General features: G+C 44.8%; 1 protein-coding gene across 2 annotated transcripts; it reads right to left on the bottom strand.

Annotated features, from left to right (window-relative positions):
• Positions 1 to 944: 944 nt before the first annotated feature.
• ITFG2 (integrin alpha FG-GAP repeat containing 2) lies at positions 945 to 25,350 on the bottom strand. 2 transcript variants are annotated; one of them, XM_058192680.1, is made up of 12 exons: positions 24,491 to 25,350; positions 22,184 to 22,279; positions 20,300 to 20,341; positions 16,737 to 16,911; positions 15,446 to 15,585; positions 12,870 to 13,021; positions 11,913 to 12,007; positions 9,276 to 9,329; positions 7,298 to 7,389; positions 5,793 to 5,910; positions 4,460 to 4,633; positions 945 to 1,473 (listed from the first exon to the last, which is right to left on the bottom strand). In XM_058192680.1, exons 1-12 carry the CDS (start codon positions 24,584 to 24,586, stop codon positions 1,400 to 1,402), a joined length of 1,308 nt encoding a protein of 435 aa, XP_058048663.1. In that variant the 5' UTR covers positions 24,587 to 25,350; the 3' UTR covers positions 945 to 1,399. The 2 variants fall into 2 exon arrangements, with proteins under 2 accessions (XP_058048663.1, XP_058048664.1); XM_058192681.1 differs by having other exon boundaries at positions 24,578 to 25,350.
• Positions 25,351 to 25,407: the final 57 nt, after the last annotated feature.

The following is a 25,407-nucleotide window of genomic DNA, read 5'->3' as shown; positions in this document are numbered from 1 at the left end:
AACCTGGTCCCTGTAGTTTCTTCCGCAGCACTCTGTTTAAATGGGGATCCAAAAAGACCTTGACAGACTTGAACAATGGGCCCTATCCAACAACATGAAATTTAACGCGGAGAAAAGCAAGGTTTTACACCTGGGCAGGAAAAACCAAAGGTACAAAGTACAGATTAGGTGAAAGCTGGCTCCAAAACTGTGAGAAGAATTTTGGGAGTCCTAGTGGACGATCACATAAAAATGAGCCAGCTGTGTGCGACAGCAGCCCAAAAATCTTAATAACAATCCTCAGTTGTACGAACAGGCATAGAATCAAAATCACGTGAAGGATTCGTACCTAAGGTGATTAAAGGCCTGGCGATCAAAACATGAACGGTTGCAGGAACCGGCCGTGGCTAGTCTAGAGAAAAGAAGGACTAGAGGTGACACGATACCAGTATTCCAGTATTTGAGGGGCTGCCACAAAAAAGGGGGAGGGGTGTCAACCAAAGCACCAGAAGGCAGGAGACGCAACGGATGAAAACTAATCAAGGAGAGAAGGAGCCTGGAATTACGGAGAACCTTCCTAATGGTTAGAACAATGAACCAGTGGAATGGCTCGCCACCAGAAATTGTGGATGCTTCATCATTGGACGGTTTCCAGAAGAGACTGGCCAGCCACCTGTCAGAAGTGGTCTAGGGTTTGGGACAATAGGACCCAGACATCAACTGGCTCCAGGTGGCCCCAAACTGCTGAATCTAGATCGACCCTCTCCAAGAGCCCTGGTTCTCCATCCACCCAGTTTAGGGTCCTCCAGAATCTCCCCCAAAGTAGATCCCAAACGTCAGAGCTCCCATCCAGCTGCTGGAACACCTGTATTCAGTCTTCCCTGCATGCCGGTCACCTCTGGGCTCCTTATGGTACAGAAGCAATATCTTGAATAATGGGACTATTAAAAATTGAATAAGGAGGCCTCTGTCAAGACTTTTCTTTATTGAAGCTTTTCTTAAAAGCTGGTAACTAACACCAAGGGGGAAGAAGAAAATAATAATACGAGATCTACCCCAATGATATATTTACATATATACACATACATATTTACATGTTTTAAACCTTGCACTTTTTGGCTTTTAAGGAACGAGGGAGCATGATATATTAGCAACAGCACTGATGACTTGCATACCGACTCACAGGGCTTTTACAGGCCTCTCTAAGCGGTTTACAGAATCGGGCTCTTGCCTCCAACCAGTTGGGTCCTCATTTTACCAACCATGGAAGGTGGAGGCAACCTTGAACCAGTCAGGATCGAACTGCGAGCAGCGTCAGCCTGCAATGCCGCACTGCGTCACCAGGGCTCATAAACTTCCATTGCCAGTTGCTTGTTCCTGACTATGCGCCGGCAGGACTGGAACACAGAACCTGCTGAGACTATTTAACTGCTTTCTTGGGAAAGTATAAAGTCTTGTGGACCAGATCTTTGACAGCCGAAATGTCATCTTTAGCTAAGAAGAAAAAAAAAGGAATACTGTTACTTAAGAGCGGCACTCTGCACAACACCTAGGAAAAGTACTGGTAGCCCCCAACTTACAACAATAGAATAGAATTTTTATTGGCCAAGTGTGATTGGACACACAAGGAATTTGTCTTGGTGCATACGCTCTCAGTGTGCATAAAAGAAAAGATTCGTTCATCAAGGTACAACATTTACAACACAATTGATGGACAATATATCAATATAAATCATAAGGATTGCCAGCAACAAGTTATAGAATGGAAAGAGATTGGTGATGGGAACTATGAAACGATTAATAGTAGTAACAACAATTCATTTAGTGACTGTTCAAAGTTAACGGCACTGAAAAAAGTGAGTTATGACCGAGTTATGGCCTTTGCAGTGTCCCCAATGGTCACGTGATCCAACAGACACTTGGCAATTGGCTCGTATTTATGACGGACACTGTCCTGGGGTCACGTGATCCCCATTCTGACAAAAGCTGGATTCACTTAACCATATTACTAACTTAACTGCAGTGATTCACTTAACAACCGTGGCAAGCAAGGTGGTAAAATGGGACAAAACTCACTTAACAACTGTCTCACTTAGCAGGAGACATTTTGGGTTCAATGGTGGTCATAAGCGGTAACCATCTCTGCACAAATAGGGAAGGTGGGACGGAGTGGATATGGGAGGGGGGATTCACAATTTGCAGGCTCCTTGTGGCTTCAGGGTATGGAAATCCATGCTCGGATCAATTCAGAAATTTAGTAGCTCACTGCCCCATGATTCCCCAGTGTTTCTCATTTAAAAATACAGAATTTTCAAAGTGCATTAATCTTATCAAAAGTTAATGATGGCTTAGTCTCTTGGTTAGGAGTAGTAACTTCTAAATAATGAAGGTGATAGTAAGATGGGTTGTCCATATATACCGAACTAAAGCAAATCAAATTAAAATTAGAATGTCCCTTTCTCCATCACAAATAAGTATTTTTCGGAGCATAAGATGCACCTTTTCCCCCCCCAAAAAAGAGGGTGAAAATCTGGATGCGTCTTATACTCCAAATGTAGCCCTACCCAGCTTCTCAAATGGAGGTTTCAGAGACTGAAAAAAGCATCAGAAACAAAGCTTCAGAAATGAAGCCCCCAAACAGAGCTTCAGAAAAGAAGCCCCCAAACAGCTTCAGAGGCTTTTTTTCCTGAAGCTCTCTTTCGGAGGCTTTCAGAGGCAGAAAAAACAAAACAAAAAAAACAAACAAAAAAACCCCCAAAACAAGGCACAGAGCTCACAACCAAGGAACCTGTTGCTAAAATTCACCTCTGGGAACAGCTGATTGGGGGTTCAATCAGCTCTTTGAATGGAGGCTAATCCACCTGCCAATCAGCCTTTTCCTTATTTTCCTCCCCAAAAACTAAGGTGCGTCTTATACTCTGAAAAATATGGTACATTCTTTGGGGAGGAAAACAAGAAAAAAAAATCTCCTCCCAGCAAACAGCCATTTTCAGCTTCAGCACAGCCTGATTAGCACAAGCAGCTGATTGTTGGTTGGATCGGCCTCCCGAAGATCAGCTGTTTCAGATTGTAGGAATTGCCATAGCCTATTGCTGCCTCCGCACGCCCCATTTTCCGGCGGGTGGGCAGGGCTACATTCGGTGTATAAGACACACCCAATTTTTCACACTCTTTTGGGTGTGTGTGTGTGTCTTATACGCCAAAAAATACGGTAATCCTGCCTTACAAAGGTTGAAAATGCAGCTGTTTTCAAGGGGAACAAATGAAGAGGCGAGACCTTAATGATCCAGGAAACCAGCCTTCCAGAACAATGCCAGGATGTTGGCACTCTTCCATGAGAGCTTTGATGGCTGATGTTACAATCCTCGGGGCACCTCTGATAATACGTGGAATAATCCTAAATTCTGCCCCCCTCCCTCTGGAAGGCAGCTACTGGGTAGTTGCTCGGTGAAACCTTGGTAGAAACTGTAGGAAGTTAGCATCCATCCTTCTCCTTGGAAAATGAGATATTTTAGGAAATACGAAAAGGGAAGAATATTTTCCCTAAAAGGGAGGCAGAAACTCACCCCCCCCCCCTCCTTGTCAATGGGACATTAAGGCCTGGGCCAGTCTATTCTACATAACAAAGATCTACCTCCTTCAGGCAGAACCACAGCAGGAATTGCCCAAAACCCTTTCATTATATCATCACCCAGCAAGGCTCAACCAAGCCTGGGGCTCAAAGCACAACCTACCAAGTTACCCCTGCATGGCCCCATGGGAGTCTGACAACTAATCAGAACACAAGTTCAAACTCAAAGCCCAACAGAGGGTATAAATCTCTCTCAACTTTTTGCCCAGGACCTCAAACCACGTGGTCCTGTACACCATTAAAAACCATATTTCCAATCAACCGCCAGGTTTCCAGTGTCTGTCTTCCCCACTTGGAACTGAACCCAGAAGGACATTTCTTCCAACAACTATTTACGGGACCGCCTACTGCCACCAGCAGCCTCCCATCGACCTGTGCGCTCTCACAGGGAGGGCCTCCTTAGGGTGCCGTCAGCCAAACAATGTCGGCCGGCGGCTCCCAGGGGAAGAGCATTCTCGGTGGGGACACCTGCCCTGTGGAATGAACTACCCGTGGGGCTACGCATACTCCCTGACCTCCGGACCTTTAAGCGCGAGCTCAAGACTTTCTTATTTCATCGAGCAGGGCTGGCCTAATGGGAATTTTAATGAGGTTTTATAGGGTTTTATAGGGTCTTTTATAATTTTTATCTTATTATTTTTAACTTCTAGCCAAATCGAATTAGATTTTTATTGATAGTTTTTAACTATTGTGTTACTGTTTTATTCTGGCTGTACACCGCCCTGAGTCTTCGGAGAAGGGCGGTATAAAAATATAAATAATAAATAAATAATAAAATAAATGAACTCAACCACACAAAAAAACTTACCGACGTGAAACCTTGGGAGAAACCACCGCACAGAAACCTACCTACATCCAGCCGCAGCAGGAGTTCTCTGTATTCTGAATTATTCTCGAGCGTCTTCAGCAAATTGGTGGATTCCATCCTTTCTAACTGTATGTCCCAATAGATGTAGATTTTCTGGTTGAAACTGACGTAGACCAGGCAAGGGCTGTTATAGTCGCCTTTACAAGAATAAAAGCCTGGAGGGAGATGACGCCATTGTTAAGAAGAGAAGGACCGTCAGAATTTGAGGCAAATAAATAAATAGATAGATAGATAAATAAATAAAAAATCCAACGACGAGGCCTGCTTTAAATCCCTAAACGACATATCTAATCCTGAGAGGCCACCAGCAAACATGTAATTTAGCCTAGAAATATATAGGTCAGTGATGGCAAACCTTTTTGGCACCGAGTGCCGAAAAGGAAGCACTCGTGCACACTTGCACTGCGTGTGCCTGGCCCGCAACCTGGAAGAGGAGCTGCCCAGGGCATATTTACCCGCCTGAAAACAAACTTCCGGTTTCAGCTACTGAACTTCCGGTTTCAGCCAGCTACTCTTCCGGGTTTCTGGCATGTGTGCTCTTCTAGTTTCCAACACTGCCACAGGCAAAAAGGCCAGCCGATCGTCGCGCACGCATGCGTGCCAGAAACCCGGTGATGCCGCACGTCCCAGGCGAGATGGCTCCGTGTGCCACTTCGGGCACGCGTGCCGTAGGTTCGCCGTCACGGATATAGGTGGTCTACTGGACTGCTCAAAACAAGGGGCAGCGTCTCTATCCTTCTGCTGAAACAGACGGTATTTAGGGAAGAATCTGAGTGGAAAGAATTAATCGTGTTTCCCCGAAAATAAGACCAGGTCTTATATTAATTTTTGCTCCAAAAGACGCATTAGGGCTTATTTTCCAGCTGGGTCTTATTTTGGGGGAAATACGGTACTAAATGCATCCATCCGGCTGACAATCTTAACCGGGGCTTATTTTGGGGGGTAGGGCTTATATTACGAGCATCCTGAAAAATCATGCTAGGACTTATTTTCCAGCTGTGTCTTATTTTTGGGGAAACGGGGTAATCTCCTATAATTCAACTGTGTACTGAGGCTTGCAGTGTGCAAAAATGCGTTTTCTTCCTCCTGGAAAGTAATTTCTACCGAGGATGTAAAGTTTTCTTTTTGGGGTGGGGAATGGCCCAGTCCTTTACAATCAAGGGTGAACCTGTCTTACGAAGTCACGCTACCCATATCCTCAAATCAATCGGAATAGAGCTGGAAGGAACCTTGGAGGTCTTCTAGTCCTGAGAGGGAGGAGTGGTGGGTGGTTTGCGGACCTGCGAGTTAGAAAACAGCCAGGGATTGGCTCACCGGCACAGAAGGCGCTGACGTTTTCATCCACTTGGAACCTGGCCACTGTCCGGTTGTGATCGATGATGTACGTCTGTCCATCCCAAGCGCAAGCAATCACCTCCTCATAACCGTTTCCCTGAAAAGGTAGGAAACTTTCTTAGAAAGAATCAAGGTTGATTCAGCCTTCCATCCTTCCGAGGTGGGTCAAATGAGGACCCAGATTGTTGGGGGCAAGAGGCTGACTCTGTAAACCGCTTAGAGAGGGATGTAAAGCATTGGGATAAGTCTAAGGGCTATTGCTCTTCCTTCCTCCCTCCCTCCCTCCCTCCCTCCCTCCCTCCCTCCCAGTGTTTAGAATGCAACATTGCAGGCTAACTCTGCTGACTGCCAGCAGTTCGATCCTGACCAAGGTTGATTCAGCCTTCCATCCTTCCGAGGTGGGTCAAATGAGGACCCAGATTGTTGGGGGCAAGAGGCTGACTCTGTAAACCGCTTAGAGAGGGATGTAAAGCATTGGGATAAGTCTAAGGGCAATTGCTCTTCCTTCCTTCCTTCCTTCCTTCCCTTCCTTCCTTCCTCCCTCCCTCCCTCCCAGTGGTTAGAATGCAACATTGCAGGCTAACTCTGCTGACTGCCAGCAGTTCGATCCTGACCAAGGTTGACTCAGCCTTCCATCCTTCCGAGGTGGGTAAAATGAGGAGCCAGATTGTTGGGGGGCAAGAGGCTGACTCTGTAAACTGCTTAGAGGGCTGTAGAGCATTGTGAAGTGCTCCCCTTGAAAGGTACCCGGAGACTCCAACTGGTCCAGAATGCGGCTGCGTGGGTGATAGAGGGAGCACCTTGTGGCTCCCGTGTAACACCCCTCCTGCGTAATCTGCACTGGCTCCCGGTGGTCTTCCGGGTTCACTTCAAGGTACTTGTTATCACCTTTAAAACGCTCCATGGCTTAGGGCCGGGATATTTACGGGACCGCCTACTGCCGCCATTAGCCTCTCACCGACCAGTGCGCTCTCACAGAGAGGGCCTCCTCCGGATACCATCAGCTAAACAATGTCGGCTGGCGACCTCCAGGGGGAGGGCCTTCTCTGTGGTGCCCCCTACCCTCTGGAACGAGCTCCCTCTGGGGCTTCGTCAACTCCCCGATCTCAGGTCCTTCCGCCGCGAGCCGAAGACGTTGCTGTTTCGAAGAGCAGGACTAGCTTGAACGTAGTTTTAAATTGGGGTTTTTAAATCAGGGGTTTTAAATGGGGTTTTAAATTTGTATTTAAAAGTTTTAGGGCATCAATTGAATTTAATTTTCTATTCTTTTTTGCTGTTTTATATGTTTTATATGTTTTTCTGTTGTTTTATTGGCTGTGAACCACCCTGAGTCCTTCGGGAGATGGGCGGTATACAAATATAATAAATAATAATAAATAATATATAAGTTTAAGTGCTATTGCTATTTCTCACCGAGAGATGGCTCTCTGATAGCCAGTCCGTCTCTGAGTACGTTTTGTTTGGTCAGCTAGGCCAAAACTTACCGTGACGTCCAGTTTTTCCAGGGCAAAAAGTTGATGGTCTACTTGTACAGACCAGAGCAGCTTGTCTGCTCCCTCCATGAGCTTCAGGGTCCCTGGAAGGGGGAAAGAAAGGCTGAGTAGCAATTCTGATGTGACCTGAGGGCTCCTGCGGAGAAGCAGAGCAAGTCCAGGCAAAGCTTGCCCCAGGATCTTGAAATGTTTAAACTGTCTATTTAGGCTGCAGCGGGGATGCCAGGAGACATTCTGAGGGAGGGGCAGACGATACAAATCAGGGATCCGCAACCTGTGGGACGTGGCCCACTGCCGGGTCGCGGATTGTTCGCAACCGAGACGCTCTTATTTTTACCCTATGACTATCATTAAGTGTTGTACCTTATGATTCTTGATGAAAGTATCTTTTTTTTTTATGTACACTGAGAGCCTATGCACCAAGACAAATTCCTTGTATGTCCAATCACACTTGGCCAATAAAAATTCTATTCTATTGTATTCTATTCTATCCTTTTAGCAGTCTGTCCATCTATCCATCCATCTATCTATCCTACCCTTCTATCCATCCATCCATCTCTCTATCTATCCATCCTATATTTCCATCCTCTCTCTTTCCCTCTGTTTATCCATCTATCTCTCCCTATCTCCTATTTATCTATCTATCTATCTATCTATCTATCTATCTATCTATCTATCTATCTATCTCTATCTTATCTAATCCATCCATCCATCATCTATCTATCCTATCTATAATCTCTCAATACATCCATCCATCCATCATCCATCCATCATTCCATCCTGTCCTTCTACCCTTGCAGCCATTCATCCATTACTCTATCCATCCATCCTGTCCTTCTATCCATCCATTCCTCTACTGATCCATCCTATCTCTCCTATCTTTCCTGATTGCTTAGTTGTACCTTATGACTATCGTTAAGTGTTGTACCTATGTTTCTTGATGAAGGTATCCTTTTTTTTATGTACACTGGAAGCATACGCACCAAGACAAATTCCTTGTGTGTCCAATCACACTTGGCCAATAAAATTTTTTGTTCTGTTCTGTTCTATCCTATCCTATCCTATCCTATCCTATCCTATCCTATCCTATCCTATCCTATCCTATCCTATCCTATCCTACTCCATTCCATTCCATTCCATTATTTTCTTTTATGTACACTGAGATCATATGCACCAAAGACAAATTCCTTGTGTGTCCAATCGCACTTGGCCAATAAAGAATTCTATTCTATTCTATTCTATTCTATTCTATTCTATTCTATTCTATTCTATTCTATTCTATTCTATTCTATTCCATTCCATTCCATTCCATTCCATTCCATTCCATTCCATTCTTTTCTTTTATGTACACTGAGAGCCTATGCACCAAAGACAAATTCCTTGTGTGTCCAATCGCACTTGGCCAATAAAGAATTCTACTGTCTACTGTCTCAGCCCTACTCGCGTGAGCCCATCACTCACACCAATGAAGCCATTCCCTCTTCCCCTCCCTCTTCCCCTCCCCTCCTCTCCCCTGGAGCCAGGTTGGGCAATGCAGATATAAGCGAATTCAATCCTTTTTCCTTCTTGGGGCATTTTAGTTTCTTTAGGAGTCTCAAAACCTACTTCTGTAGTTTGGGTTTGGTCTTAGAACAATTGGGGAGTGGGTGGGTGGGGGAAGGAAGGACAGAAAACGGAAAAAATTAAGGACACGTAAAGCTCGGGCAAGGGAAGGAAAAGAAAATGCTCCTTATCTGCTGTATTCACATACGCGCATGGTTCGGCCATTGGGGATTGAGAAAACGTTTTATTTCTCCAGGAAAATCGCGTTTTTCCTTTCGGTTTTGGGAAAATATAACATTGGGATGGTTTTGGTTTTTAGAAACAATTGAATTGGGGTTGCACCGGCCATCGGAAAAGCTGCTTAGATACAGCCCTGTCTCATCTCTCTTCCTCTCTCCATTCCCATTCCAAGAAAATCAAGGCTTACCATCTAAAGTGCAGAGCGCGAACAGACCCTGGCCTTTGGGCTCCCCTGAAGAACCTGTAGAGAAAAAAACCCAAGAGGCAGGTTAGGAAAGTGCCCTTAACTGAGAGCTTATGCTGCGGAGACAAGTTCCTTGTGTGTGTGTCCTATCACACCTGGCCAATGAAGAATGTTCCGTTCCATTCTGTACTATTCTATTCTATATTCTCTTCCATTCTGTATTTCTATTCTATTCTATTCTATTGTCGTGTCCCACTCCTCCGCTGACAGCTGGGTCAGGGAAATCCGAATCAGGCTTGCCTCTGCAGCTCTGCCCAAAGTCCTAGCAAAGTCCTCAGAGCAGGCAGGAGACCAGTAAGTGACTTCAGCAAGATAAGTTTGACTTTTGCCTGACTCAGAGAATGCCAGAAAGCAGATCCTTTATATAGGCCATGGGGTGTGGCTCCATGACTCAGCACTCATTAAGGCCTGCCCCTCCCTTCCTTCTGTTGCCTCCGCCTCTCCAATCTTCTGATGCGAGGGTCACTCCAATCAGCTGTTGTTGGGAGTAAACCCTCCTCAGGCTCACATGCTGTGGAGGAGGGGGAGGGGTCTAGCTGCTCCGTTTGCCTGGGCATGGAGTCAGGGCTGGGGCAGGGAGATTCTCCTTCTTCTGCAGTTTGTGTGGGCATGGAGCCAGGACTGGGACCGGGAGGCATATATTCCTCAGTGTTCGGGAGCAGGTAAGAAGGCCCCGGCTGCTCTGAGGGCGGGCAAGACACAACATCTATTCTATTCTATTCTATTCTATTCTATTCTATTCTATTCTATTCTATTCTATTCTATTCTATTCTATTCTATTCTATTCTATTCTTTCTATTCTATTCCACATTCTATTCTATTCCATTCCATTCCTATTCTATTCTATTCTATATTCTGATATTCCGATATTCTATTCTCTTCTGTTCCATATTCTATTCTATTCCATTCCATTCCTATTCTATTCTATATTCCGATAGTCTATTCTATTCTATTCTATTCTATTCTATTCTATTCTATTCTATTCTATTCTATTCTCATTCCATTATTCCATTCCATTCCATTCCTATTCTATTCTATATTCCGATATTCTATTCTATTCTATTCTATTCTATTCTATTCTATTCTATTCTATTCTATTCTGTTCTGTTCTATTCTATTCTGTTCTATTCTGTTCTATTCTATATTCTCTTCCATTCCATTCCTATTCTATTCATTCCATTCCATTCTATTCTGTTCTATTCTGTTCTATTCTATTCTATTCTATTCTATTCTGTTCTATTCTGTTCTATTCTCTTCTGTTCCATTCCATTCTATTCTATTCTTTCTATTCTATTCTCTTCTGTTCCATTCCATTCTATTCTCATTCAATTATTCCATTCCATTATTCCATTCCATTCATTCCATTCTATTCTATTCTATTCTATTCTATTCCATATTCTATTCTATTCTATTCTATTCTATTCTCTATTCTATTCATTCTATTCTTTCTATTCTATTCATTCCACATTCTATTCTATTCCATTCCATTCCTATTCTATTCTATTCTATATTCTGATATTCCGATATTCTATTCTCTTCTGTTCCATATTCTATTCCATTCCATTCCTATTCTATTCTATATTCCGATATTCTATTCTATTCTATTCTATTCTATTCTATTCTATTCTATTCTATTCTATTCTATTCTATTCTATTCCATTCCATTCCATTCCACATTCTATTCCATTCCATTCCTATTCTATTCTATATTCCGATATTCTATTCTATTCTATTCCATTCCATTCCATTCTATTCTATTCTATTCTATTCTATTCTATTCTATATTCTGATATTCCGATATTCTATTCTATTCTATTCCATATTCTATTCCATTCCATTCCTATTCTATTCTATATTCCGATAGTCTATTCTATTCTATTCTATTCCATTCCATTCTATTCTCATTCAATTATTCCATTCCATTCCATTCCATTCCATTCCATTCCATTCCATTCCATTCCAATTCTATTCTATTCTATTCTATTCTATTCTATTCTATTCTATTCTATTCTATTCTATATTCTGATATTATTCTATTTCATTCCATTCCATTCCATTCTATTTTCCATTCCATTCGAATTTTTAGAACACATAGTCCTCGACTTACAACTGTCCATTTAACGACAGCAAAACTACAACGGCCTCAGAAAATAAGCGCAAGCCCTTAGGACTGTCCCACCACCTGCATGGTCACCCGATCGCTGCTTGATCCGCTTGGCAGCTGGGTCACATTTACGAACGGTCGCGGCCTCCTAGGGTCCCCAAGGTCACAATTTGCTGCCTTTGTTGCCAGCACGGCAAAGGGCAAGGCCATCCCCTGCTTGTGCTACTGCGTTCTGGAGTAGGTGAAATTCTTGAAGGGGGGTGGGGAGTATCTTCAAAGGGCAGGTCATTTGGTCACATCTGGCTGGAGGATCCTGGGAGCTGAAGTCCACAAGGTCTTAAAATTGCCGAGTTTGGAGTCCGCCCTGGTCTAAGCCACGGGGGGATAAAGCTCTCATCTTCCATCTCTCTGGAAATCCAGTATATTTTCTCATTTTTTTACACCCCCCCCAAATAACTTGAATGTCTGCCACTTACCTCTGCCAATGGTTCCAATCAGATGAGTGGAAACGTTTTTGTTGTGAATTCTACCCGACGTCTGATGAAGAATGACATCCCGGACGGGGCCTTCCCTAAAGAGTAGTAAAGAAACGCAGAAGGTCTAACGGGACAAGGGGATTATCTTGTCGTTCGGTGGAAAGAGAACGTTCTGACCCGGTTCCCCAGACACAACAAACCCGCTGAAGTGAGCGCAAAGATTCCTTTCATTAGGAGCCCTAGCAGCGCCGGCAAAAAACGATTTTCTCTCTCTCACCGCAGGCTAACAAGTCGGTCCGGCAGGGAGATGAATAGTTGTCTGCCACAGCTATTCCATCTTTTATCCCCAGACCTAGAGTGGGGCTTCGCTAGCAGCGGTGGCTCTTCTGTCCCAAGGACCGGCCCATGGATTTCCACTGCTCTCCTCTCCTGTCTGCCTTCTGCGCATCAGGCACTGGACCCAGCTGTTCCTCCTCTTCCTAATCAGCCACCTCTAGACCTGGGGGCTGTTGACTCCCCATCTGAGGGCTGACGGACAACTCAGGCTCCGCCTCTGTCTGTCTCTCTGACAGTTCCATTCCCTCTTCCCCTGTGGAGCTCTCAGGTTGCCTTGATGCTGACCCCGACTCCCACACCTCCTCCTCCTCCGATTCAGCTGCCGGAGGGGTCGGCGGCCGAGAGGCCACAACAGAGAAGCGCGGCTTTTTTTTAAAGACCTAAAGCTGAAAGTTTGGAGGGTACACATCCTCGCTGGGGCAGTTGGCAGTTCCTTAAAGAAGCCACCCATTTGGTGTGTGTGTGTATGTGTGTGTGAGAATAAATTGCCCGCCATGAGAAGCTGTCCTGCATTATGTGTGGGAAGAGCGACGTGATCTTGGGCTGCCCAACTGCCACAAGAGGTTGTTAACAGCTAGGCCTCACTGCGCATCGTTCTTCGGGAACGCTGGGTTACCTCACCTGCTAGATGCAGAACTGTCCGTTGTCTCTGTGGGAGGCCGCTGCTCTTCTTGCTTCCAAGTGCAGAGCAAGACCGCGTATCCACATCCTGGCTGGGACACCATCATCTGAGGAGAGCCATCGGCGTCTGGGTTCACTGAGAGGCTATCCACCTGTCCGCACCAAGGGAAAGAACCTGTTGTGTCTTGCCCGCTCTCACCGCAGCCGGGGCCTTCTTATCTGCTTCCGAACGCTGAGGAATGTCCTAGTATGCCTCCCGGCCCCAGCCCTGGCTCCATGCCCAGACAGGAGGAAGCACCTCCCGGCCCCAGCCCTGGCTCCATGCCCAGGCAAACGGAGCAACTAGACCCCTCCCCCTCCCCCACAGCATGTGAGCCTGAGGGAGGTCAATTACCAACAGCTGCCGACTGGAGTGACCCTCACTTCAGAAGAATTGATAGGCGGCGGCGTCAGAAGGAAGGGAGGGGCAGGCCTGGATAAGTGCTGAGTCATGGAGCCACACCCCATGGCCTATATAAAGGATCTGCTTTCTGGCATTCTCTGAGTCAGGCAAAGTCTAAACATATCTTGCTGAAGTCACTTTCTGGTCTCCTGCCTGCCCTGAGGACTTTGCTGGGACTTTGGCAGAGCTGCAGAGGCAAGCCTGATTCGGATTTCCCTGACCCGGCCGTCAGCGGAGGAGTGGGACACGACAGAACCAAAGGCTTGTTGCCTCAGAGAATGTCCGTCACAGCTACCACCACTACTGCCCCATGCGCTGCACTTTAGTCCTTCCTTCCTTCCCTTCGTTCCTTCCATTTTTCCTCCTTCCTATCTTTTCCTTCCTTCCGTCCTCCCTCTCCCCTAACTTTTCCTTCCTTTATCTGTTTTGCTTCCAGTTTTCCTTCCTTTAGTTTTCCTCCTTCCGACCTTTTCCTCCTTTCTATCTTTTCCTTCATGCCTTCTATTTTTCCTCCTTCCTATCTTATTCTTCTCTCATTCCCATCTCCTTCCTTCCTTCCATTTTTTCCTCCTTCCTATGTTTTCCTTCCTTCCTCTCCAACTTTTCCTTCGTCTATTTTGCTTCCAGTTTTCCTTCCTTTAGTTTTCCTCCTTCCGACCTTTTCCGTCTTTCTCTTTCTATCTTTTCCTTCATGCCTTCTATTTTTCCTCCTTCCTATCTTATTCTTCTTTCCCTTCCCCTCCCTCCCCCTTTTTTTCCTTCCTTCCTTCCCCCTTATGACCCATTTAAACTACCCTCATTATGGGAGGAGTTAACTTTTGTTCTCTTGATGGTTCTTATGTCTTTGATATTGGCCACCACAAAGAAGAGGGAGTCAAACTATTCTCCAAAGCACCAGAAGGCAGGAGGAGAAACAATGGATGGAAACTAACCAAGGTGAGAAGCAACCTGGAATTAAGGAGAAACTCCCTGACAGTGAGAACAATTAACCGGTGGAACAAAAGTTGCCTTCAGAAGTTGTGGGTGCTTCATCATGGAGGATTTTAAGAAGAGACTGGACATTCGCTTGTATGAAATGGTGTAGGGTCTCCTGCTTGAGCAGGGGGGTTGGACTAGAAGATCTCCAAGGTCCCTTCCAGCTCTATTCTGAATCGAATAGTTGGTCAGAGTCTTTATACCTCCTGCTTGTCTTCCTCTCTGTCTAAATGTTAGGAATTTTTTTCGGTGATAGAATTACAGATCGAACGTGACAGAAGTTGAAGTTAATAATAATAATAATAATAATAATAATAATAATAATAATAATAATAATAATAATAATAATAATAATAATAATAATAATAATAATATTTTAATTTGTATACCGCCCTTCTCCCGAAGGACTCAGGGCGGTTAACAGCCAAATAAAAACAACAATCAAACACATACAATACAAATAAAAACCATAGCTAAAAAACTTATTTAAATTTGGCCCAACTATTAAAATACATTTAAAAACCTAAAAAACTAATTAAAAAATATAAAAACCCATAAGATCATCTAAAAATCCTATGTCAGTCCTGCGCGAAAAAATAAGATACGTTTTTAAGTTTGCGGCGAAAGGTCCGGAGGTTGGAGAGCTGTCAAAAGTCCAGGGGGAAGTTCGTTCCATAGGGTGGGAGCCCCCATAGAGAAGGCCCTTCCTCTGCCGGCCGCCGCCAGCCGACATTGCTTGGCTGACGGCATCCCAAGGAGTCCCTCTCTGTGACAGCGCACGGGTCGATGGGAGGCACAAGTTAAGAAGACAACAGCTGCAAAGGTAACTAAGCTGCCCCCACCCCCTCTTGACCCCCTGTTCCATTGCCTGGGTTTATTTCTGTAATTTTATGGGGTGTAATGTCATTTTAAATTTTCTGGCAAATTTGAATCAGTTTTTTAAGGGTTGTTTTAATTATTGTGTATGTTTGTTTGTATTTTATTTGCCTGTTCACCGCCCTGAGTCCTTCGGGAGAAGAGCGGTATACAAATTAAAACATTATTATTATTATTATTATTATGTGTGTGTGTGTGTGTGTGTGTGTGTGTGTGTGTGTGTGTGTGTGTGTGTGTGTGATTTATGAAACTTCTATGCTGTCTTTCTATCCTCGTGTCTTACCTGTCCTTCCAGCAGCCATTTTTTCAGCAGTACCAGCTGTCCAGAGAGGCTATCGGAACCCTCGGAAGAGTCTTCCCAGCGAAAGGCTCGCACTACGCGATCCGTGTATCCTATCACCAATTCATTTTTTCCATCGCCATCTGCCGGGAACGCAGAGCAGACTTGTCACACTTGTATCGTGGGAGAACCGATGGCAGAAAATCAAGAAAAAACCAAAGGAATCCATCTTGCTTGTGCCCAAAACATCATACCATGTGCCCTCCGATAACCTCAATTCTTTTTTAAATCAATGGCCTAAGACCCTTACTTGTTTCCGAAATCTTAATATAAGACAGAACAAAAAATAAAGTTTTTTTGCAGTAAAAAGGACATGATTTCTGAAGCTGATATGCTTAATTCTAATGGTTCAAATTAAGGTCCCTTCCAACTCTGTTAATCTGTTAAAAATTCTCAAGACAATTAATTAAACTATGCTTTTAATTTCTTTTAAAGTCCATTAAAAGCTACATGGTTAAACTATAATTAGTAGGTTTTGTGCTAGTGGTCAAGAGGTTAGCTTTATTTTTTCAAAGAGGAAGGAAGAGGAGGAGGAGGAGAAGAAGGAGAAGGAGAAGAAGAAGGAAGATGAGGACCAGAAAAAGGAGGCGGAGGAGAAGAGGAAGAATAGGAGGAGGAGGAGAAGAAAAAGGAGGAGGAGAAAGAGAAGACGAGGCGGAGAAGGAGAAAGAAGGAGGAGGATGAGGAGAAGGAGAAGAAGAAGAGGAAGATGAGAAAAAGGAGGAGAAGGAGGAGAAGAAGAGGAGAAGGAGGAGGAGGAGAAAGAAGAAGAGGAGGAGAAGAAGAGGAAGAGGAGGAGGAGAAGGAGGAGGAGGAGAAAGAGAAGAAGAGGAGGAAAATGAGGAGAAAAAGGAGGAGAAGGAGGAGAAGAAGAAGGAGGAGGAGGAGAAGAGAGAAGAGGAGGAGAAGAAGAAGAGGAAGAGGAGGAGGAGAAGGAGGAGGAGAGAAGGAGGAGGAGAAGGAGGAGAAAGAGAAGGAGGAAGATGAGGAGGAGAAGGAAAAGAAGAAGAAGAGGAGAAGAAGGAGGAGGAGGTGGAGAAGGAGGAGAAAGAGAAGAAGAGGAGGAGAAAGGTGGAGAAGAGGAAGAGGAAGAGGAGGAGGAGAAGAAGGAGGAGGAAGAGAAAGAGAAGAAGAGGAGGAGGAGGAGAAGGAGGAGAAAGAAAAGAAGAAAAAGGAGAAGGAGGAGGAGAAGCAGTAGTAGTAATTGTCCTGTTCAAAGGGACCGTCCACTCACCAATATCATCAATCAGCATAACTTTGGTGTTGGCTGGTATGTGCTGCTTAAATGTCAGCTTTGGATCATCTGGGTTCAGCAGCTCGTGGTGGCCCAGCGCATCCATGTGCTTTGAGGGAGACGTGAGGTCAAAGAGATGAAACCAACCTTCGGCACTCACCGCGACAACCAAATTCTGGCAAAAGAAAATCCTGAATGAGCAACGGGCTTAGCCACCTAGATTCAACGCTGGGCGACTAAGCGGCACTTTTACTTCAGAAAGCGAACAATAAAAACAATCCTAGGCTCCCATTTGTTGATTCTGCAGCAACAAATCCACCCAGTAGCGGTAACTGGTGCCGTCATAAAGATTCCCGTGATGGGAGTTGACTTAATTGGCTTAGACGGCTGAGCCACGAAGACGGTTTTTGTTGTGGTCCACCAGCAGCCTGCGGAGCTGGCAACGGAGTCGGACAGCGATGAGGCTGAGGAAGAACATGGGCCAGTCCTGGAGGCTGGGAAAGGCCTGGATGAGGGCTCTGCGTCAGAGGCAGAGGTGGGACCAGGGCCATTGGGGAGTGATGTGTGGACTCCGGAGCCTCCAGAGGCTGACAGTAGTGAGGCAGAGGAACAGGAGGAGCCTGCTCTTAATGCATGCATGAGAAGAGCTGCCAGAAGGCAAGAGCAGCTCAAGCAAAGAGGACGACTCAGGAGATGATTGGCCCCTCTCATAAGGCTTAAAAGACCAGCAACGGTGTTTGAGCTCTTTGCTGGAAAACAACGTTGATAACTTTGTCTTCTTGCATTTATTTTGTATCGGCGTCTTCTGAACTTTTGCCAAGAAAGGCCTTTGGCAGTTTGCCTAATTGGACCAAAGTTGGCGATAGGACTGAGGAATTTGTGCTGAGAGGAATTTGCTTTAATTTAGTTTGGACGACGCTGAGAATGAGTTAATTCTCAGCTGTTCGAATAAAGTTTGTTTGTTTTTACACTGACTGAGTTTCCTACTACCTACTGGGGCCTGGGTCACAACAGATTTATGGTAAAGATTGTTTTAAAACCTTCTGCAAAATACAGGAATGACCAAAAAGTCTGGATAAAGCTCTGGGATGGGACACAGAAAGTCCATTTATAACTGTTGAGTTGCTTGGGATCCTTCCACCCATTTAAAACACGGTCCACGATCAACCTTAACGCAAATTATAATATGTGATTATATGTATATGTAATTATATGTGTGAGAAAAAGCCAAGGCATATTGCAGCAGATTCACATCGTATCACAGAAGGTTCTCAAAGTAAATAGAAAGATAAAACCGGAAACTTTCCATTTGGGTTTAAGGGGAAAAGTTTTGGGAAAAAGAAAAAAGATTTGGAACTTCGACGCTATATACGTTGACGGCCGCAAGATCGTTTTATGCATAAAAATGGAGGGAGGCTTTGATTCCCACAATGGACGAAGGGCTGCAAAAATGGATGAGAGTTAGCAGAGATGGTTAAATTGACTGTCTTGTTTAAAGGGAAAAAAAAACTCCACAATTACCGGTACTTTTGTTTCTACTTGGAAACCGCTTCTGGGCTTTGTGCTCGAGGTAGGGTGGAAAAAAAAAACAACTTTAATTTTACCGATGAGATAGGTTTGTTATTATTTATTTATTTATTATTTTAATTTCTATACCGCCCTTCTCCCAAAGGACTCAGGGTGGCTTACAGCCAGATAAAACAACAGATACAAAAATTAAAAACAAATTAAAAAAACTAATTCAAATTTGGCTAAGAACTTTAAAATCCAATAAAACCCCCCACTAAAAACTATTAGGCCAGTCCTTTCGCGATGGAACAAAAACATCTTCAGCTCGCGTCGGAAGGTCCGGAGGTCAGGGAGTTGGTGTATCCCTGGAGGTAGCTCGTTCCAGAGGGCTGGAGCCCCCACAGAGAAGGCTCTCCCCCTGGGGGTCGCCAGCCAACATTGTCTGGCCGACGGCATCCTGAGGAGACCCTCCCTATGGGAGCGCACTGGTCGATGGGAGACCGCTGGTAGCAGCAGGCGGTCCCGTAAATAACCCGGTCCTATGCCATGGAGCGCTTATAGAAATGGCTATTTTATAATATTATGCAAAAGTTAAAAAGTTGAGGTTTGATGCTATTATCTTATTCTACGGCACCAAAGGGAGTTGGAACTCAACGCCGTTGCTTTCGTTTTCCCACTTTCCCTACATTTTTCCTTTCCCTCTCCCTCTCTTATTTTCCTCTGATTTTCTTTTGTATTTTTGTATTTTTATATTATAAACTAATAATAACAAAAAAGAAATTATGCTAAGTTCATTCTGGTTAGGCTTCTGCAAACACCTCTGGGGAATATCTGCTCTGTTTCCAAAGAAGCCCATCGGTCAAAATGGGCTTCCCTTGTTTTTCTCCTCTAGAACAGGGGTGTCAAACTCAAGGCCTTGGGGGGGGGGGGAGAGGGAAGATTCGGCCCGTGAGGTGCTTAGATCTGGCCCGCAGGGCCATCCTGGAAACAGCAAAGGACTGGCCCGCGGTGCTTCCGCCAGCAGAAACGGAGCTTGGGAGGCCGTCTGCAACCCTCACGAGCTGTTTTCGCTGGCAGAGGGTTGCAGGAGGCGGTTGCAGCCAAAAACAGAGTTCAGGAGCCCATTTTCACTGGCAGAGCGCTCAGGCCGCCACCGATGTCGAGCTGGCCATGCTCACCCTGGTGCCCCGAGGTCAAACGCAACTCTGATGCGGCCCTCAATGAAATCGAGTTTGACACCCCTTGTCGTGTCCCACTCCTCCTCTGACGGCCGGGTCTGGGAAGTCTGTATCAAGCGTGGCCATGAAGCCTCTGCAGCTTTGCCAAATTCCTGTCAGAGTTCTCAGGGCAGACAGGAATCCAAGGTGTGACTTCAGCAACCAGATGAGACTTTGCCTGACTCAAGGAATGCCAGAAAGCAGATCCTTTATATAGGCCATGGGGTGTGGCTCCATGACTCAGCACTTATCCAGGCCTGCCCCTCCCTTCCTTTTGCTGACGTCACCTCTCCATTCTCCGGAAGCGGGGATCTGTCCACATTTTGTCAGCTGCCGGCAATTCTAGCTCGTGACTGGCTTCTTGCTCACATGCTGTGTGTGGGAGGTTTATTTGATCAGTCTGTCCGGGCATGGTGCCAGGGCTGAGGGCTGGGGGCTGGAGGCATGCCAGGCCATTCGTCTTCATTATCAGTCTCTGGCTGAGATAGCAGGAGATGGGAGGGGCCCGGCTGCGGAGAGGGGAGTGGGCGAGGCACAACACTCCTGCTCTAGAACATGTAAAGTTTTAAGTTTCCTAGAGCCGCTCGACAATTTTCCCAGAGTGTCCCAAATGTAACATAACGTTCAGTTAGAGGCAACTGTGATTAAAACGGAGGCCGGGGCATGGCTGACAAAACGACTTTTTAACAATAGCATCAAAAAGATGTATTCGCATATTATTACCTTGTTCCTCTCCCATAGCTGGATTGGAAATGTTTGATATTCTACTTAACATACACAAAGACACACGCACACACACCTCATTTAGAGGATTTTTTTTAAAAAAAAAGCCGTTACCTTCTTCTTATTGCAGATGTCTCCCACGCCAACGCAGGTGAGCTGAAAAAAAGGAAAGCATTGATTTGATTTGCAGGCATGCTTCCTCTTCCCAAGAAATAAAGAAGAACAGGAAAGCAAGGATAAAGAAGAGGTTACGCGAATCAATACAGTATATTTAAAAAAAATCCAAGGCATATCGCCGGTAAAGGCCATACAGGTGAGCCTAGAACAGGGGTCGGCAACTTAAACACTCAAAGGTCCTAACCGGAAGCCCCCCGTTCAATTCTTGTTGTGATTCCGGCCCCTGAGCCTATTCTCATGGAGAAGAGTGACTCGGAAAGTGAGGGAGAGGAGCCAGCAAGGCCTCCCTCGCCAGGACCCTCCTCGCTGGCTTCACCCCAAGTTCCAGCTGCAGGCCAAGAGGAAGAGCTGACAAGGCCTCCCTCTCCCGCACCCTCCTCCTCCTCCTCCCTGGCAATGCCTCAAGTCCCAGCTGCTGACGATCAATCCTGGATTGATCGGAGGCAGCGACGAAAAGATAAGCGTGCACAGCAGAGGAAAAGGTGTGGCAGGCTCAGAGATTGCTGAGTCACTGAGCCACACCCTACACGGTATAAAAGTGGGTGGAGCTGCCATGTGATGGACAAAAAAATTACCAAGGGTGCACTGCAGCTCGGTTGTTGGAGGGTTAAAGGACTTTGTCAATGAATTTTGGCAACGGATCTTGGATACGAGATAACAGACTCAGAACTTGGCAGGCCTTTGCACGGTTACTGCCAAGTATTTCCTCAGCTGAAGAAAATCAGGTCTGTAGCAAATAAAAAGACTAGGAGACACGCATCTTGCGTTTGCTCTGTGAAGTGGGGAGGGGGACATAACAATTCTAGAGCCGACCGGATGTCCTGTTCCCTCACCATAGAGTCTCCTAGCGCGGCGTCCTTTTCCCTCTACCTGTCCTAACCGAAAGCTCCATCAATTGTGGAGCTGACCAGTGACAGGAAGCTGCAGCAGAGGGATGGAAGAGCCACATGCGGCTCCAGAGCCGCGGGTTGCCGACCCCTGGCGTAGAAAGGATGGCCTCAAAATAAGCCCAAAGTCTTTGCAGCAGAATTGCTCTCTGGTTTTTAAACATGACTCTTCCTTCAATTTGGCAATTTCAATTCCGAACTACTCTAGCCAGCATCTTTTTCCATCAAGATGCCACAGACACGAGCCGAGCGAAGCCGGAGCCTTCCACCAAGCCCTGCTAAAAAAAATCTGGTGTCTTTTCTTCCTGCACTGATATTTCTGTTTCTCCTTGATGGTTAGGAAAAGTGGCATTATCTTTTGAAAAATGGCTTTCCCCCACTGCCCTTTCCTGCCACATGTTTTAAACTTTAAATCTAGGGCAGTGGCCGGCAACCTTAAACACTCAAAAGAGCCGTTTGGACCTGTTTCCCACAGAAAAGAAAATACCGGGAGCCACAAAAACCCTTCCCGTGCCTGACTATTTCCTGAGCGGCCACAGAACTAGCCTATGTAGTTGAATTAAACGTTGTGTTTTCTTTTGAAACTTTTCTTTTCTTGGATTTATTCATGGTTGGCCTACCGGGGGTCGAAAAGCTTAATAAATCGCGTGCTGGAGGGTGTCACACATTGGCAGTCGTAATATTTTGAGCGACAGGGAGTCGCAGCAGAGGGATGAAGGAGCCACATGTGGCTCCAGAGCTGCAGGTTGCTGACTCCTGGACTAGGGCAGCCAGAGGTTGTCTTTATTCATTAATTTCAGCAAGAAATTATGGTTTGGGCCAAAGCAAAGGATTTTAAAAAACCCTAAAAATGCAGTGCATTTACTTAAGAGTAATCTGCGATGGAAGTATCAGGTTGTAAACAGCATTAACGGGTGATTTCGCTTCCACTCACCATTCCTTGACAGGAACGCAAAATCCAGGGCTGACTTTCATCATTCTTGTATACAAACAGTTTTCCACTGGTGTCTCCTACCACTAGTTCGTTCAGCTGGAGAGAGAGAAAGAGAGAGAGAGAGGGAGAGAGGGAGAGGGAGAGAGAGAGAGAGAGAGGGAACATTAATTAAAAAAAATGAAATTCAAAATTTAATTCAATTTTTAAAAAATTCAACCCTTCCCCCTCATTTCTTAATTACAAATCTCCAATTACGTGATATTGAATTAGCTACTATGCCTTGAACACCAGCCAATCTGATAAAGACAGATGATATATATGACATTGATGGTTGATATATAGATATGGAAAGATTCTAGAGATATAGATAGTAAAACATATACAAAGATAGAGAATAGTAAAATAGATATTGATAGTTGATATAGATAGAATACACACACACATATATGATAAAGACAGATGATAGATGATGTTGTTATATAGCAAGATTCTAGAGATCTAGATACTGATATATAAAGATGATAAATAATAGATATTAGTTGATATATATAGAAAGATTCTAGAGATCTAGAGATATATATATAGTTGATATATAAATATAGTCTAGAGATCTAGATATTGATATATAGATATTAGAATATGATATTAGTTTATACATACATACACATGCACATGTATTTCAGAAATCTAGATAGTGAGAGATATATAGATATAGAAATAGATATTGACAGTTGATATATATAGAAAGATCTAGATACAAACACACACATATATATGATAAAGACAGATGACTGATAATTAATATATAGATTCTAGAGCTCTAGATATTGATATATAATGATAGATATATAGATAATAGATATTAGTTTATACATACATATATACGTATACAAACACACACTTCAGAAATCTAGATACTGAGATATATATAAAGATATAGAAATAGATATTGATAGTTGATATACATAAAGATCTAGATACACGCTCACACACATATATATGATAAAGACAGATGATTGACAGTTGATGTATAGGTTCTAGAGCTCTAGATATTGATATATAGAGATGATAAATAGATATTAGAAGATGATAGATAATAGATATTAGTTGATATAGATATACAAGACTATTATAAATAGATATTAGTTTATACATACATATAGTTTATACATACATACACCCGCACACATGTATTTCAGAAATCTAGATAGTGAGAGATATATAAAGATGATAAATAGATATTAGAAGATGATAGATAATAGATATTAGTTTATACATACATACACACACACCCACACACACATATATTTCAGAAATCTAGATACTGAGAGATATAATAAAGATATAGTTGATATATAAACACAGAAAGATTCTAAAGCTCTAGATATGGATATATAAAGACAGATGATATCGATAGCTGATATATAGAAATATAGATAGGCGATAGTGATAATGCCTGACTAGGTGGCTCAGTGGCTAAGACGCTGAGCTTGTCGGTCAGAAAGGTTGGCAGTTCGAATCCCTAGTGCAGGTCTCTCCAATCTTGGCAACTTTAAAGACTTGTGGACTTCAACTCCCAGAATTCCTCAGCCAGCTTTGCTTTGCTTTGCTGGCTGAGGGATTCTGGGAGTTGAAGTCCACAAGCCTTAAAGCAAAACCGGCTGAGGGATTCTGGGAGTTGAAGTCCACGAGTCTTAAAGCAAAGCCGGCTGAGGGATTCTGGGAGTTGAAGTCCACAAGTCTTAAAGCAAAGCCGGCTGAGGGATTCTGGGAGTTGAAGTCCACAAGCCTTAAAGCAAAGCCGGCTGAGGAATTCTGGGAGTTGAAGTCCACAAGCCTTAAAGCAAAGCCGGCTGAGGGATTCTGGGAGTTGAAGTCCATGAATCTTAAAGCAAAGCCGGCTGAGGGATTCTGGGAGCTGAAGTCCACAAGCCTTAAAGCAAAGCTGGCTGAGGGATTCTGGGAGTTGAAGTCCATGAGTCTTAAAGCAAAGCCGGCTGAGGGATTCTGGGAGTTGAAGTCCACAAGTCTTAAAGTTGCCAAGGTTGGAGAGCCCTGGTCTAGTACACCCCTCCTTTGTGAGCGGGGTGGGGGTTGGGGAGGTTGGACTAGATGACCTCCAAGGTCCCTTCCAACTATGTTACAGTTATATATAAAAGCAGAAGGTAGATGGAAACATTGATGCGGTGGGCTATCTAGGGATAGATAGGTAGACCATAGAGATAGACGATAGAGAGACCGGCTAGAGAAGACTCTGCTTGCCCCCTCCCCACACCTCCCTCTGCCCCGCCCCTCCCGGGGACCCACCGCGTCGTTGTCGGCGTCGCCCAGGGAGACGGCGCGCGGGAAGAGGCTGCCGCCGAAGTCGAGAGCCACCCGGCGGACGTAGCTCACCGAACGCATGGCCGCTCTAGCGCCCGGCGGCTCTCGATGGATGGCGGCGGGACTTCCGCTTCCTGCGTCAACCTCCCACCCCCGCCATCAAGCCGGAAATATAACACGAGGATAGAGCCGCGCGTTGCCGGCGGTCTCGCGCTCTCCCCCTGCCGGCGATGAAGGGGAAGCGCTCCCACAGGAGAGACAAAGCCCAAGTTAGACCGACCCAAATGAACGACAAACCGGGATAACGTTTGAATAAAAATGAAAGCATGCTGTTAATCACTAGCAACCCTGATTGGCAGGTGGCACCCTTCATGGTAGGCTAGGGGTCTCCAACCTTGGCTACTTTTAAGCCTGGCGGACTTCAACTCCCTTCCTTTTCCTTTCTCTTCCTATCTTTTCCTTCCTTCCTTCCTTCCATTTTTCCTCCTTTCTATCTTTTCTTTCCTTCCTTTTTTCCTCCTTCCTACCTTTTCCTTTCTCTTTCTATCTTTTCCTTCCTTCCTTCCATTTTTCCTCTTTCCCTTCCTTCCTTCTCTCCTCCTCACCTTTTCCTTTCTATTCCTATCTTTTCCTTCCTTCCTTCCTTCCATTTTTCCTCCTTTCTATCTTTTCTTTCCTTCCTTTTTTCCTCCTTCCTACCTTTTCCTTTCTCTTCCTATCTTTTCCTTCCTTCTCACCTTTTCCTTTCTTCCTATCTTTTCCTTCCTTCCTTCCATTTTTCCTCTTTCCCTTCCTTCTCTCCTCCTCACCTTTTTCTTTCTCTTCCTATCTTTTCCTTCCTTCCTTCCATTTTTCCTTTCCTTTCCCTTCCTTCCTTCCTTCTCTCTTCACCTTTTCCTTTC

The sequence above is a fragment of the Ahaetulla prasina genome, chromosome 8 (genome assembly GCF_028640845.1).
Source record: "Ahaetulla prasina isolate Xishuangbanna chromosome 8, ASM2864084v1, whole genome shotgun sequence".
Taxonomy (NCBI): Eukaryota; Metazoa; Chordata; class Lepidosauria; order Squamata; family Colubridae; genus Ahaetulla; species Ahaetulla prasina.
This window is presented reverse-complemented; position numbering and strand designations above follow the sequence as displayed.

Excerpts from the sequence above, each read along its gene's own strand:
- ITFG2 (XM_058192680.1), bottom strand. The coding sequence starts at position 24,586 with ATGCGTTCGGTGAGCTACGTCCGCCGGGTGGCTCTCGACTTCGGCGGC. Across the intron at positions 9,330-11,912 it reads GATTGGAACCATTGGCAGAG|GTTCTTCAGGGGAGCCCAAA; the intron begins GTAAGTGGCAGA and ends TTTTCTCTACAG. Across the intron at positions 1,474-4,459 it reads CCTGCTGCGGCTGGATGTAG|CTAAAGATGACATTTCGGCT; the intron begins GTAGGTTTCTGT and ends TTTTCTTCTTAG.